Below are 12,895 nucleotides of genomic sequence, written 5' to 3' on the forward strand. Positions count from 1 at the left end.
ACTGTTTATGCACTGAATGGTAGCCCAAAAACCTGCAATCTGATCCTATTTTTACCACAGAATCGTCTGTGATGCATAGCAGGTCCATTTTGTCATTGGCAGTTTATTTACAGAGAACAGGACAGGGTTGCTAGGAGAGCGTTTTGAGCTATTTATTTTTTAGCACTGTTCACAATTCCGCTGCATCTGAGGCTTGTCCCTTACAACCTTCCTAAAACCCCCTGATTTTATAAATTCCCACACATTTTACCTTTTCCCAGTCAGTTGTGCAGACAGTGAGGAAATGCCCCGGGAACACTTGATCTGAGCGTTTACAACGCGCCTTGTAACAGTTCACACAGCTCATTAAACTCATTAAAAAGCATGCAGCACCTTTCTCCCCAATGAAATTCACTGCCCTGACACATGAGCACAGGCTCCTGCCCAGCACACTGGTGATGTCTGGGCAGCTCCAAATCCAGTTCCAAACCAGCACACAGCCTATGGGAACTCTCAATGCAGAGACATGGTTTAAATCTCCCCCTCCCATGGGCCTGACAACCAAACTCCCAGCTACAGCAGAACACAGCGAGTGTGACTCACTGCCACAACCTCTTCTGAGGTGTCCCAGTTGCTACCCACAGAATCAGAAAAGCTGTAATGTTTCTTTAAGAACAAAAAGATGCCCACGATGCATTAGTAGCTCAGTGTTTATCCTGGCTCCTGCATTTTAGGTTCTCCTCTGATGCTCTCCAACTTCTATGATAGTGACAAGAGGCCCTTTGTTACTATTTTATGCTTTTTGCCTCTTCAATCACTTCTTAGACATCTGCAGTCTTCAGTCACAAGCCCATTTTTGTTTAATTTCCATTATATGAGCCACTACAGCAGAGTTTTAAATTCTCTCTTCCTGCTCAGCTCAGACCAAAGCACTTCTAGTAGAAAAGGCACCTGTGTAATTCAGCTGCTATACAGTAGTTAATTACTACATAATATAGTCACATTTTTCAGAAGTCAAACATATAAAGCTAGTAATGTTGCCTAATTTTCGTGTTAGTGGCAAAAAAAGACTTTTATTATACAAAGGTCAATTCCAGATATGTTTAGTTCCTTCTTTAGTCCTTCCAAATATAAGACTGCCAATAACATTAGAGAAAGGCATTCTTCCATAGCCTCATGGTGGCCTAAGTTTTTCCAAGAAAGCCTGAGTAAGTACGTGGGCCCTGAAGAAAAGGGATATTATAATGGAATGTCAAGTGACATACTACCAATTCTCTTTAGAAGGGACACAGCCTCATCACTAAATCATTTCAAAGTAGCATCTTTGCCACAGAAACTAACAATGCTTAGGCAGTAGTAATCAGAATATAATGAAGCTATTTATTCTGTAGCTTCAACATCATCATGAAAATTAAATCATACCTAAGGTTTGGTTTAAATTGTTCAGGGTTTTTTTTTATTATTATACCCTTACATATTAGTTACCAATTTTGTTGGCAGCATGCCCAGAAGAGACTAAATACACTATGGAAGGGAAACACAGGCTTTCAGCTGAACCTGTTTGTAAAAATGACAGTTACCTATATTAACATTTTCAGACTGACTGTTTCTTACTGCAGTGTAATATTTCACATGCACAAATGGACAGCTTTTGAGGTTTTAGCAAGAAAAGTGGTTCCAAACCACAACTTGTACAGCTACTGCTTGGCAAAACAGAAAGCTTTAATGATGCCTACAGATCAGATTATCCAAATTTCCAAAAAATGAAGACGAAAGATACAGCAGAAACTACGGCGGTCTTGAGGGGGATTTGGGCACCCCACCCACACAAACACTACTGTATCAGTGAAGAAAGATATAAATATTTACTATAATATGACAAAAATCTAGATTCTCATGTGATTTACAAAAGAGGAAATAAGGAAAGCCACCCTAAAAAACTGCCCTACTCCTCCAAGATATTCAATACAGTTTATCAAATACACAGCATAAGATGAAAACATAGCTGACACCATTGACTGAACACGCTCAGTTTGAAATTCCCTCCAAGTGTACCCTGTAGATTACACAGGTATGAGCTGGGAAGCACAGTATCTTTAGTCAAATTCATTTAAGAAAAACAGAAAGTAAAACCCAAAATAAAACAAAAAACCACAAATCCACCAACTTGCAAGTTTTGTCAATGTGAGTAAAAATCCATGCATGCACTTTGATAAAACATGACCTAAAATATGACAGTAGTGAAAAACTAAGAAGAAAACATGACTAATATTAGTAAGGGTTTCCATGCAGCTAATTCTGTAGTGTGCAATTCAAAATTGGTTTTTCTACCGACATGTTACTAAGAAAAAAGAAGTCTGCCAAAACCCCATACTTTCATTATTTTAGCCCTAAATTTAGATTTAGAGGTTCAACCAGATAAAGACACAACCAGATATCTGCATTACCAGATAAAGACAGAATGATTCACGTACACCATTAAACAAGTCTAAAGATTAGATTTTTTCTAACATTATCCAAGAACAACTGGCAATCAATATCCATCCAAAATGGAAGGGATCTTAAAAATCCAAATCAAATATTAAGGAGACTAAGAGTCTAAAGACTGACATTTGCTATTCAATTTCCTGCTTCTATAAATATAGCTCCTTTGTATAATACACATTTGATCAAAAGATTCTTTGATTCTAATTTCTATGTAATGATTTTTAATAATGGAAAACTAAGTTTATCCACATCCACACAAAATCCTATTAAGCTATTTGTACAGGCACGTGTGCTAGTGGGCAGTTCTGTATGTATTCTTAGAGGCCTAAAAAAAGTGCCAAAGCATATTTGCATTATTGTGTCTGTTATCACCCTCAGTTGAATTTAGATGACAAATTTCCTACAGACAACTGTTAATGCAGCACTAATAAAAACCTAAAAATAGTAATCATCATAGATTTCAAATTATTTTTTAATAATATGCAAAGTCAGATCATTAAAAGAGTATGGCAACATTAGAAATCAGCAGTTATGTTCTTTGTACCCTCACAGCAAGATTTCCCAAGTGAGTAAGAAGGTATTTTGCCAGCACAGTGGGCTTGACCACTGGTACCAGTAAAATGTGTCAAGAAGAGATGTCAGTTCTCTGATGAGAGGAAGATATAACAGGTTAAAACATAAGGAATTAGACGCACGTGTTTATCCACACAGTTGCTAAAATCTGTACTGCTGGTTTTCTTCTTTGTGTAGTCACAAAGGGTATACAAGAAAAGCTCTAACAGAAAATTAAAGCAAAGTAAGCTGCATGGAACAGCCTTCCCAATGGATATGTTTCAGTAACACAAAACTGAATGCAAACAGAAATAGAGAAGTGCATGTATGAATGCACCTGAAGAGGTTTCCTAATTGGATGCCAGTACCTATGGTTTATCATGTGTTATTTATAATTCAGTGCTTCAGAACAAGATTTTCTTCACTCTTTTCAGCCAAAATTAAATTTACCAGAAAGGGCTACTTTTAAGCAGATGTGCCACGTAATTAGCAACGACAAATCCACTTACTTTTTTCTCCTTCTCATGATGTTTATCCTGAGAGTGAGAGGAAGAATCACTTAAACTTTGATCATATGACCTATTAGATCCCCGTTTGCTCTTTTTCTAAAAAGAGAAAATATATTTATGGACAGAGAAAAGGAACCATTTGAATAAATAAAAAGTATAAAGCATTTCCACTGACAACATGCTTTACTGCTTGAGGAAAAAAACTTAATTGCTTCAGTTACTGGAAAGCTGACTAATTACTGACACTAAAATTCACAAGACTACTGAATATATACCAGGAAAAAAGCCTGTCCCTGTATCAACTTTTACACCTCCCACAAATTTGCAAGATATCCTTTCCACAGAGAAATGAAATATGCCACTTTTTAAAGGTTAAAAGATGCTAGACACATTTTCAAGTTTTCATAACATAAAACAAAAAAGATGCTGCTCAAATGAGTATCACATGAAACCACAGTAATGCCCTGACACATGCCTGAAGTGCATTGTAAGGTGACTTCATGATTTATTTATTATTCAAGCGATCTGTCTGGTATATTTTCATTAAAATGGATTAAAAACCAGGATAAAGAATGCTACAGTCATGTCTGTGATTATAAGTGGCAGATGTAATTGCCTGTATTTCTGTAATGTCTGAGAACCTAGTTCAGGAATGCAAATACTTTATGCTAGGCCAGCGTTCTAAATGTTGGTTTTCTTGTAACTGAGGAAGCATTTAAAGACACTTCAGGCCACTCTTTTGTCAACCAGTTTTCAGCAGAATACCCACCATCTTCAGCAGTAAATACTAAGCATCTGTACTTACCAGGCATTAACAGTCATAACAAACTTAAAGAAAAATTGAAACACTTAAAACAATCTTGTCAGTTTTTACTGTTCTTACCACTGCAGCTTTGTAATGGAAAGCTAACTAATTGTATGTCAAATATAGAGTTATGTCTTTTATGATAAAACTTGGGTTTTAAATAAACATACCTGTTCTCAATCACAGCAGCATTGCTACATTCAAATCAAAGGCATAACAGTGTAAAGGTTTGTCTTTGCCATTAAATAAGAGATCGTTTTCACCTTTTTTGTAAATACTTAGCTCAAAATAGTAAAAAAAAAAAAAAAATCTTAGCTTAGTAAGGGCCTAGAAAGCCCTGACTTATATTCATTATGAAGCAAATTCATCAGTATTCACAAAGGCACAAAACTAACCTCACCAAGCTAATCTTCTAGAAACCAAATTGTTGATTGGTCCTGTTTTTACCTCGCTGCAACCTAAAAGTCACACTAAGTACTCAACTTTTTTAGCAATGAAAAATAATCTGCACGTTAAGCTATACTTACAAGCGTATTTGAACATAAGTCTGCACATTTTAGTATTAATAAATAACATTTTTTAAACATCAATAAGCCCCCGAAGTCCACACACTCGCACATGTACATAGAAACAGATATTTGGAATTGTCAAACTATTAAAAAGTGAAAGGAAAGATTCCAGAAGTCTGATCCAAAACCTTCTGCATTAACTGAGAAATTTCAATGTTTTTCTTTTCTTGTTTGTTTTTTAAAAATCAAACCTCAGGTCACTCCTTAAGGTTGTCTTTCAGAGAACCTACAAGAAGGGAATACTCACTGGCTACACAGTGAGAGACAGAACAAAAGAGGTTGGGCAGAAGAGTAATAAAAGCAGAAAAATATGGAGTGCTTCTTTATTCTCTAGAAGTAGTATTTTCTAGTTTATTCCAAAATGGACTGAATTCCTAGAAGGCACCTAAACAAATAGCAAAAGAAAACATTCCAGGAACTCAATGAAAAAAACCCACTAAATGTGCATGCTATTTCTGGCAGAGGGGGGAAATCCACACATCTATAAAGTAACCACTTATAAAAACATTTCCAGCTAGCACTTCTGTAACTGTGATTAAAACATTGTTTTAATTAAATACAACCTACTTTTTCAAACTACATGAAAATATTATTTCTAATGCTAATGGCAACTCGGAATAAAAAATAAGTCAGTAACATTTATTTATAGAATTTAATAAATACATACCAGTTTATTAAAATGGTATTTACAGTAGCCGCAGTATTGGACGTTATCTGCACCATTGCCTTCCTCTTCACAAAGAAGTCCTGCAAACTGTGCACTAAAAATAAACCAGACAACATTCAAGGAAAGCCATTTTACACCAGTTTGTACCACAATATCACAGCTGATAACATATGGTTCCTTATATCTGCAATTAGTAAGAGATTTCCACACAAATAACTTCCAGTGGCATGTGAACACACAACCAACCTTTGTAGCCCAGGGAAAAACATATATAATTCATATTTTGGCTGTTGCCTTTTGTCAGAATCTTTAAGCCACTCACACAAGCTTACAGCTTGCACATCTACATTTACTATGCAGCTACTTGCACAAATAAATAAATAAAGCAATCTACAATGACTCTTAGCTCAAATTCAAGCAAAAAAAAAAAAAAATCTAAGGAAAGAACAGCTTTTAACAAAACCATAGTGTAGTTCCAAAGAAGAGTTTTTCAGAACTTGCATACATGTTCTGTACATGCGTCTCTGATTCACAATGAAAATTACTGGGGTTTTTTAATCTAACTTGAACTACATAATAAATCAAACTGTATTTACTAGTTTAAAATACTGCGGCAGGCTAATCTCTTTTTAAAAAGATCAACATTACAAGTTGCATTGACTAGACTAATTATTACCTTATTCTAGTATAATCTTTATAAAACAATTTTGTTTTTCACCATTTGTAATGTTGATATATTTTTCTTATCAAAACCAACTTATATATTGACAACCCAAATATTGTTACATTTTCCATCATTTTCATTCCCACATGTCAGAGTTTAGGATTTTTCCCTTTGTTTCTTTCCCTTAGGGAATCTTCTCCCATATGTTGCTAGGAGACAACAACGACTGGGTACTTAAGAGAGAAAAAAGAAGTTGCCAAACTCGGGGAGGAGGGCACCTGGCTGCGCTTCTCTTACCTGAGGGTTTCTCTGGGAGGGGCAGAGATAGCAGAGAATGGGGCTGGGGAAAAGGGGGCTGGGGCAGCTGCCAGCTCTAGAGAGCTCTCGGCACGTGGAGGGGAGAGGCTGCAGTCGCAGTGGGGAGAATTGGTCACCACTGCGGGGTTCAGCCTCCTGCTGCCTTTCTTCTGCTGCACTGGGCCCTTGCTGGCACCATACCTCACCAAACAGGGAACCCCCCTTCCCATCTGGTAATGCTGAGGGGAAACCACGCCACTGTCCCCCATCCCTGCCCCAAGGGAACCGCTCCCTGCCCTGTTCGGGAGGCCGATGCCACTGCCCTGCCGCCCGCCCACCTTCTCCGCCACTACTCGGTCTTTGCTACACTGCGGCCCCACAGCCCCTGCCTGCCCAGACATCCCCGCGGTTTTCTGACACGTATTGAGAGGAATAGCAGATTTGTCTTTACAAACAAGCTGTGGGTCTGCTGGTAGATAAAACTAGCACTGGGAGATAAAAGAAACAATGGGAAGGATTCCACTGATTGATGAATGAAAGAAACAACGGAGAAGAAAAACCTCTAAATTCCATAAGAATTAAAAATTAAAAGGGAGGATTATACATTAGAGGGGAATCTCTTGGTATCAGGCACTCGGGGAAGTCTCTCTCAAGTACCTCAGCCAATGGGGAAAGAGAGAAGGGAAATGCGGCCCTGAAATTAGGATAAACTGCGTCCTCCAAAAATTTGAAAGATCCCAGGGCAATGCTCCATGGCCTCTCCCTTTATTCGAATAAAGTAAAAGGACTCTTCTGTCTCCTTTTGGACATAAACCTCTGGTGTTTGTGGATTAATTTTCCTAATAATCTCATCTACCACTCCACGAATGTGCCCGTCCCTGCCGTTCCAGCTCGCTGCTCCCGAGGGTCCCGCTGCAGCACCAGGACCGACTGTCCCAAGGGGTTTGTAAAGCAAAGCCTCTCTTGCATCCCCTCCCCTCTGGGCCAAGCCGCCATTACCGCGCCACGCTCCCCGAGCTGAGCACGGCGCCCCGGGCAGGAGCCAGCAGCGCCCCTGCCGGCCGGGCCCGGAACTGCACCCACGGGGAAATGGCCCTGAGTGAGGCGAGACTGAGCGCCTGCCGGGGCGCTGTTTGTGCTTTTGTTTGTTGTTGCTGCCACTGTTTTTGTTTGTTTGTTATACACACACAGACTACTAATGAACTGTTTTTCCTTTTCTCATATCCTTGCCTGAAAGACCCTTAATTCCAAAGTTATAATAATTCGGAGGGAGGGGGTCAATACTTTCCATTCTAAGGGAGGCTCCTGCCTTCCCTGGCAGACACTTGTCTTTCAAACCAAGACACCATAATAACGCAATGTTACAGTCAAAATATACACGGGAGTATTTAAATTAAAGAAGATTATATAATGTGGTTAATTTTTACAGATTTTTAAAAATACGTTCTTGGAAAATCCAGAAATACTAAATATATGCACATCTACAGATGATACCAACTAGAAAAAAATAATTAAGAGGAATGTCTTTAAGCAAAGATGTATTGTTTCTAAGCTTCTCTTACAAAAAAAAAAACATGCACTCAAGCTCATTTTTCATTAGACAATCATTCTGATAATCTCAATTTAAAACACCTTGTCCTGGATTTCTGGTAGTTTTCATGTTTTTCTTCCATTTTTTTAATATTACAGAAACCTCTAATTATCTCCAGCCATACTACTACTCGCCAGCTAGATATCATTTTGTAGTATAGACTATGTTTTTGAATCAAAACATTCTAAAATGTGGCAAGATAGCTGTTTTAATATTCAACTTAAAGTCTTATGCTCTTCACAGCATTCAAGGTTTTGGAATAAAGTAAGAAGATGAAAAGGACTCTTGTATGTACACAAGTGTTTGAAAGGAAAGAGACCTTTTCATACAAGTGCTTGGATGTACACATTTTTTCACATCTGTAAGTAATCCCTTTACATGGTATGCATGCTTTGAGGAATACAATCCATTTTCACCATAAAAAGAAACTTGACATTGATCACATCCAATGAAAACTCAGATGCTTATGAAAGAATAAAACCTGCAAAGCAGTCAAGCAATTTAAAAAAAAATGAAGAGTTGCCAAGATTATCAGCAGCAAAACAATGGAATTAAACCCTTCAAGATCTCCACAAGACATACAAATCATCACTTGGGTACACTGAAGAAAATACATTTTACTGGTCATGAAGCAGCATACTGGGGCAGTCACAAAACAGGTAAATCCACAGATTATACAGCTAGACAGCCTAGATAAATCTGCCCGCTACTGTAAAATAACTCCTGTTGAAATTGAAGAAACAAATAATGCCTGCAAATTTTGGAGTGGAACTCTTTTTGCTTCCTTTTACCTGTTGCATGTGGTTTAATCTAAATATCCAGTCTCTTTTAGAAGTCCATAAAGTGAAGCAAACATCTCCTGAATGCAAGGAAAACTAAATATCTTAAAGTGAAATGAATCAGATGGTGGAGGACACAGCTTTTTTTCCTCCAGCAGTAACACATGAAATCTGAATAGTTCAGGATGATCTGTATCATTTAGATAAAACCAGTGAAGTGAGTTACTCCCCAATGTTTGGAAATCCATACTGGAAAGGGTGAGTCTAGTGCCTTTTACATACAGCTCAGTCATTTTCCCACTGATTTACCAAAAGTAAACATCAAAATCAGTTAGCAGGCAATGCTAAAAAACAATGCCCTCATACTCCCATATGCTATTAAACATCCTCTAAGAAAAATAAGCCAAGACCAAGAAAAAAAACTCCAAACTCCCCTATACTTATTCCCAGGAGCACACACCATTTAATACCACCCAAGGGAGTATTATCAGACTGTTTCTGCAGCTCACAGCAAAATCTATGCTGCCACTGCCATATTGTTAGGAAACACTATTATAAAAACAAACCACTTTGCTGTATTTCTTTACTCAAAAGATGTTCTAAATAAGGAGCTTATTCATTACACTGTGTGAATTGATTCTTTCTGAACATCAGAGATATTAAATAATAAAATATACTTACCATGTTACGTGAAAAGCTTGTCGACATCCATGTTTATTACATGTCATACAAGCACCAGTGGCTGCTTTACTTTCTCTGCCTTGTTCATCACAAATATAGCATGTCTATCAAAGAGAAAACACTTAATTGATAAGAAGTATACAAACAAATTCTGTGTTACAGGAGATCCTAGGCTGAGAACTACTGGATTTTGCAGCTAAGCTGGTTTAAGAACTTCTTTATGAAAGTCTAATCATGCTTGTTAGCAAAAGGAGATCACCTGGTAGACTCCTGGGATTTGTGTAACACTTCACCAAGGTTAAGGCAGTACAATTACTAATTTGCTTACATTTCATACCATTGTCAACCAGCCAAAGGGTTAAACAGCCAAGGGTTAGTAGCATTAGGCTTCCCAACTGTCCTTGCTTTCAAGTTTGCATTTATGTCCTTATAAGTCTCAATCATTTTCATATTCATTTAATATAACCTGTATTTGTGGAATTCAGAAACATCAGACTGAGTGCCTAATGGTATAATATGCCATAGAATGTGTATATACATATATATATCTACACAATTACAAAAAGCCTGCAAACTTGGAATTTTATTTGTACATTTGGTGCAAAGAATTTTCCAAGTGTCATGGCATGTTTCAATATTCATATGATGCTTAGCTACTTTTAATTAAATTGGTGTTTAACCAAACTCTGCATTGTTTGGATGACTACTTCAGTATGACTTGGACAGCCCTATAAACATCTTATAAATTAATCCATCAAGAACCTTCTGTAAAAAAGCTTGAATGAGTATACCAAACACATTCCAACCTCCAAAACAAGCTATTTAGTACCTGGAAATCTTTTCACAGCATTTCTAAATTTATGTCTTTTTACTGGGATGCCATGGCAATTTTTAATCTTTTCAAAAACATTCTCAGTAAAACAGAAGAAAGAAATTTTAAATATCCAAATTCTTCCTCACTATTCAATACTACTTCTTTTTTTAAACAAGTGGCTGATAAATATGGATACATACTGTATGGAAGCTTACTACTATAAAAGTATCACTACAACCTCTCACCAGCATTCCAAGGAGAAACATCAAGCAAAACTAAATCGCTTTTCACTTTTTCCGTCCTAATTACTGAAAGAGCATTCAGAGAGATTCTATATAATATCACATTCATGTGTAAAATTTAACAATTTTAGAAGACATTCTTAATGAAAGTATCACCCAGTAGTGAGGTGGATTAAATGTTTCTTTTTATATGAGAGAACTGTACTGAGTATTAAACATTAAGAACACTCCTACCTCTGTAGAAACCTCATTATAAGATCTTTAATGAGAAAAGAGAAACTTCTTTATGCCAAAAAATAAAATTGTCTCTATTTTAATTGACTAATAATTTTATAACAACCTCCTTTCAGTGAGGTAGAGAATGAGTAGAATAATAAATGCAAACAACATCAATCATGGGTAGCAGAAAACATAGTGGAAAAAATGGACCAGGAGACCACTGAATTTTTTTAAAAAATTTATATAATGCAAAACCAGTCTTAAACAGGAAAATGAGTGAAATTCCGAGATCAGAACAGCCTGTTACAGAGGTTTTAAGAACAACATTTAACAGGAGGTGTCAGCTAACTAAAGCATTTTTGTTTATAAGCAAGACTTGAAGGTAGGAGAGTTATTCTTGTACAGTTTCCACACTACTTTAAAAGCTAATATATCCTAAAATCATACCCTATAACCTAACATTTAAAAGATCAGAAAGGGGATAATCCTACTTAATTCTTTGCCTTGCTTCTTTTGTACCTCAAGGTGGTGAACACTGATAATTCAGTTGTTTGACAGGGTCTGAGACTGGCTGCTTTTTAGCTTTCCATACCATGACCTGACACATTCAGATTTTAGGAATGAACAAGGTCATGATCTATCAACCTCATCTGAGTCACTGTATTAAGTGTAAGTAACTTCAAAGTAAGATACCTCTATAAACAGAGAGTTCAATAAACCCCATAAAACTCAATCTCCAATTACTTTCTGTTTTTTTCAGAGTTTTGTTTCGAATTCTTACAGTTTTTTCCTCATTGAAAAAAGGCAATACAAGCATTCCACTTAGTAGAGAGGCAGAGTCCCATCTTTCAGTATTTACCCTACATGTAGGGTCTCTGTTTGGGGACCTCTTGGAGCAATTTACAGTAAAATTACTAAAAATGACTACAAGCTACATTATTAACAAGTTTAAATGCAACATGGTGGACTGACTACTCATTTTAAGAAGCTCAAAGAACTTTCCTGCAATAGTCATGAGAAGCATTAAACCTGTTTCCTAGTATTCCATATGAAACAGGAACAAAGAAGGTTCCAACATTCTCTACAGCTGAGCTTCTCATATTTGTACCTTCTCTTAGACACACAAACAATCCCAGAAGCCTGAACACCTTTGCCTTTCTTTCACAAAGGAAGACTTGCATGTATTTGGAAATCCATACAAATGCTACACCTCTGAAGCCTCTGAAATGTGGAAGTTTAAAACTGTGTCCTACCACCTACAGCTGCACTCTTCTTCAAAGCTCCTAAGGGAGAGAGTACTCTCCCAAATTCACTGGAAAGAAGCAAAGGCTTTTGATTCAGCAAGGAAATTTTACTCAGAAACAGAAAAAATATCTTACTTCCTTTAAAGGCAAAATACATATTTTGCACAGCTGTCTTTATGTTGCTGTCAGTATTTTCCCCTCAAAGTGTAAACCTCCTTTGCAAAAGCAGACAGAAAGGAAGATGAGACAAAAAACACTGTAAGGCAAAAAGTAATTTCAGAAATAGTTTACTCTAACAGCTACCCCATGGCATTCTCTGAGCACAAAATCAAACCTAGGAATTGTACAGAAATTTCTCATTGTTGCAGCAAGTACTGAAAGAAAAGTTTGCCAGCTGCATTCACTACAAGGCAAATGAAGAAACTCCAAATGCACTTATCTTTAAATCAGTTCTTAAAAGACATTACTAAAAGCAGTAATTATATCAAATTATCACGTAGTTTCAAATGAACCTAAAAGAGACAAAAGAAGCTGACATAAAATAAATATATATTATCCATGCATAACCATCCAAGGAATAAGAAACACCTAGTTCTGAAAAGAAGAGCAACTAATAGCCCACTTCTTTTTTGGAAGCAACAATGTAAGAAGAACTTTACTAATAGCTAACCCATTAATCAAACCATTCAGCGGATTCATTCTGTAATGTGATGGTTTTTATCCCTGAAACAGGCAAACTTCAGGGAAATAGCAGCCAAATATCTCTATATGGACAAGCCTCGTGCTTTGGTATCTA

The 12,895-nt window shown here is 36.9% G+C and overlaps 1 protein-coding gene across 3 annotated transcripts in view; it reads right to left on the reverse strand.

Moving 5' to 3' along the window:
* MLLT10 (MLLT10 histone lysine methyltransferase DOT1L cofactor) overlaps window positions 1–12,895 on the reverse strand; it is a 123,493-nt gene that overhangs the window by 72,930 nt on the left and 37,668 nt on the right. For all 3 annotated transcript variants that reach the window (XM_063150129.1, XM_063150140.1, XM_063150148.1), the window contains 3 exons: window positions 9,581–9,684; window positions 5,569–5,662; window positions 3,528–3,623 (listed from right to left, as the gene is read on the reverse strand). In XM_063150129.1, coding sequence (XP_063006199.1) covers window positions 3,528–3,623; window positions 5,569–5,662; window positions 9,581–9,684 — 294 coding nt within the window. The remainder of the gene's footprint in view (window positions 1–3,527; window positions 3,624–5,568; window positions 5,663–9,580; window positions 9,685–12,895) is intronic.

Source organism: Melospiza melodia, chromosome 1 (assembly GCF_035770615.1).
Source record: "Melospiza melodia melodia isolate bMelMel2 chromosome 1, bMelMel2.pri, whole genome shotgun sequence".
In the NCBI taxonomy this organism is placed as follows: Eukaryota; Metazoa; Chordata; class Aves; order Passeriformes; family Passerellidae; genus Melospiza; species Melospiza melodia.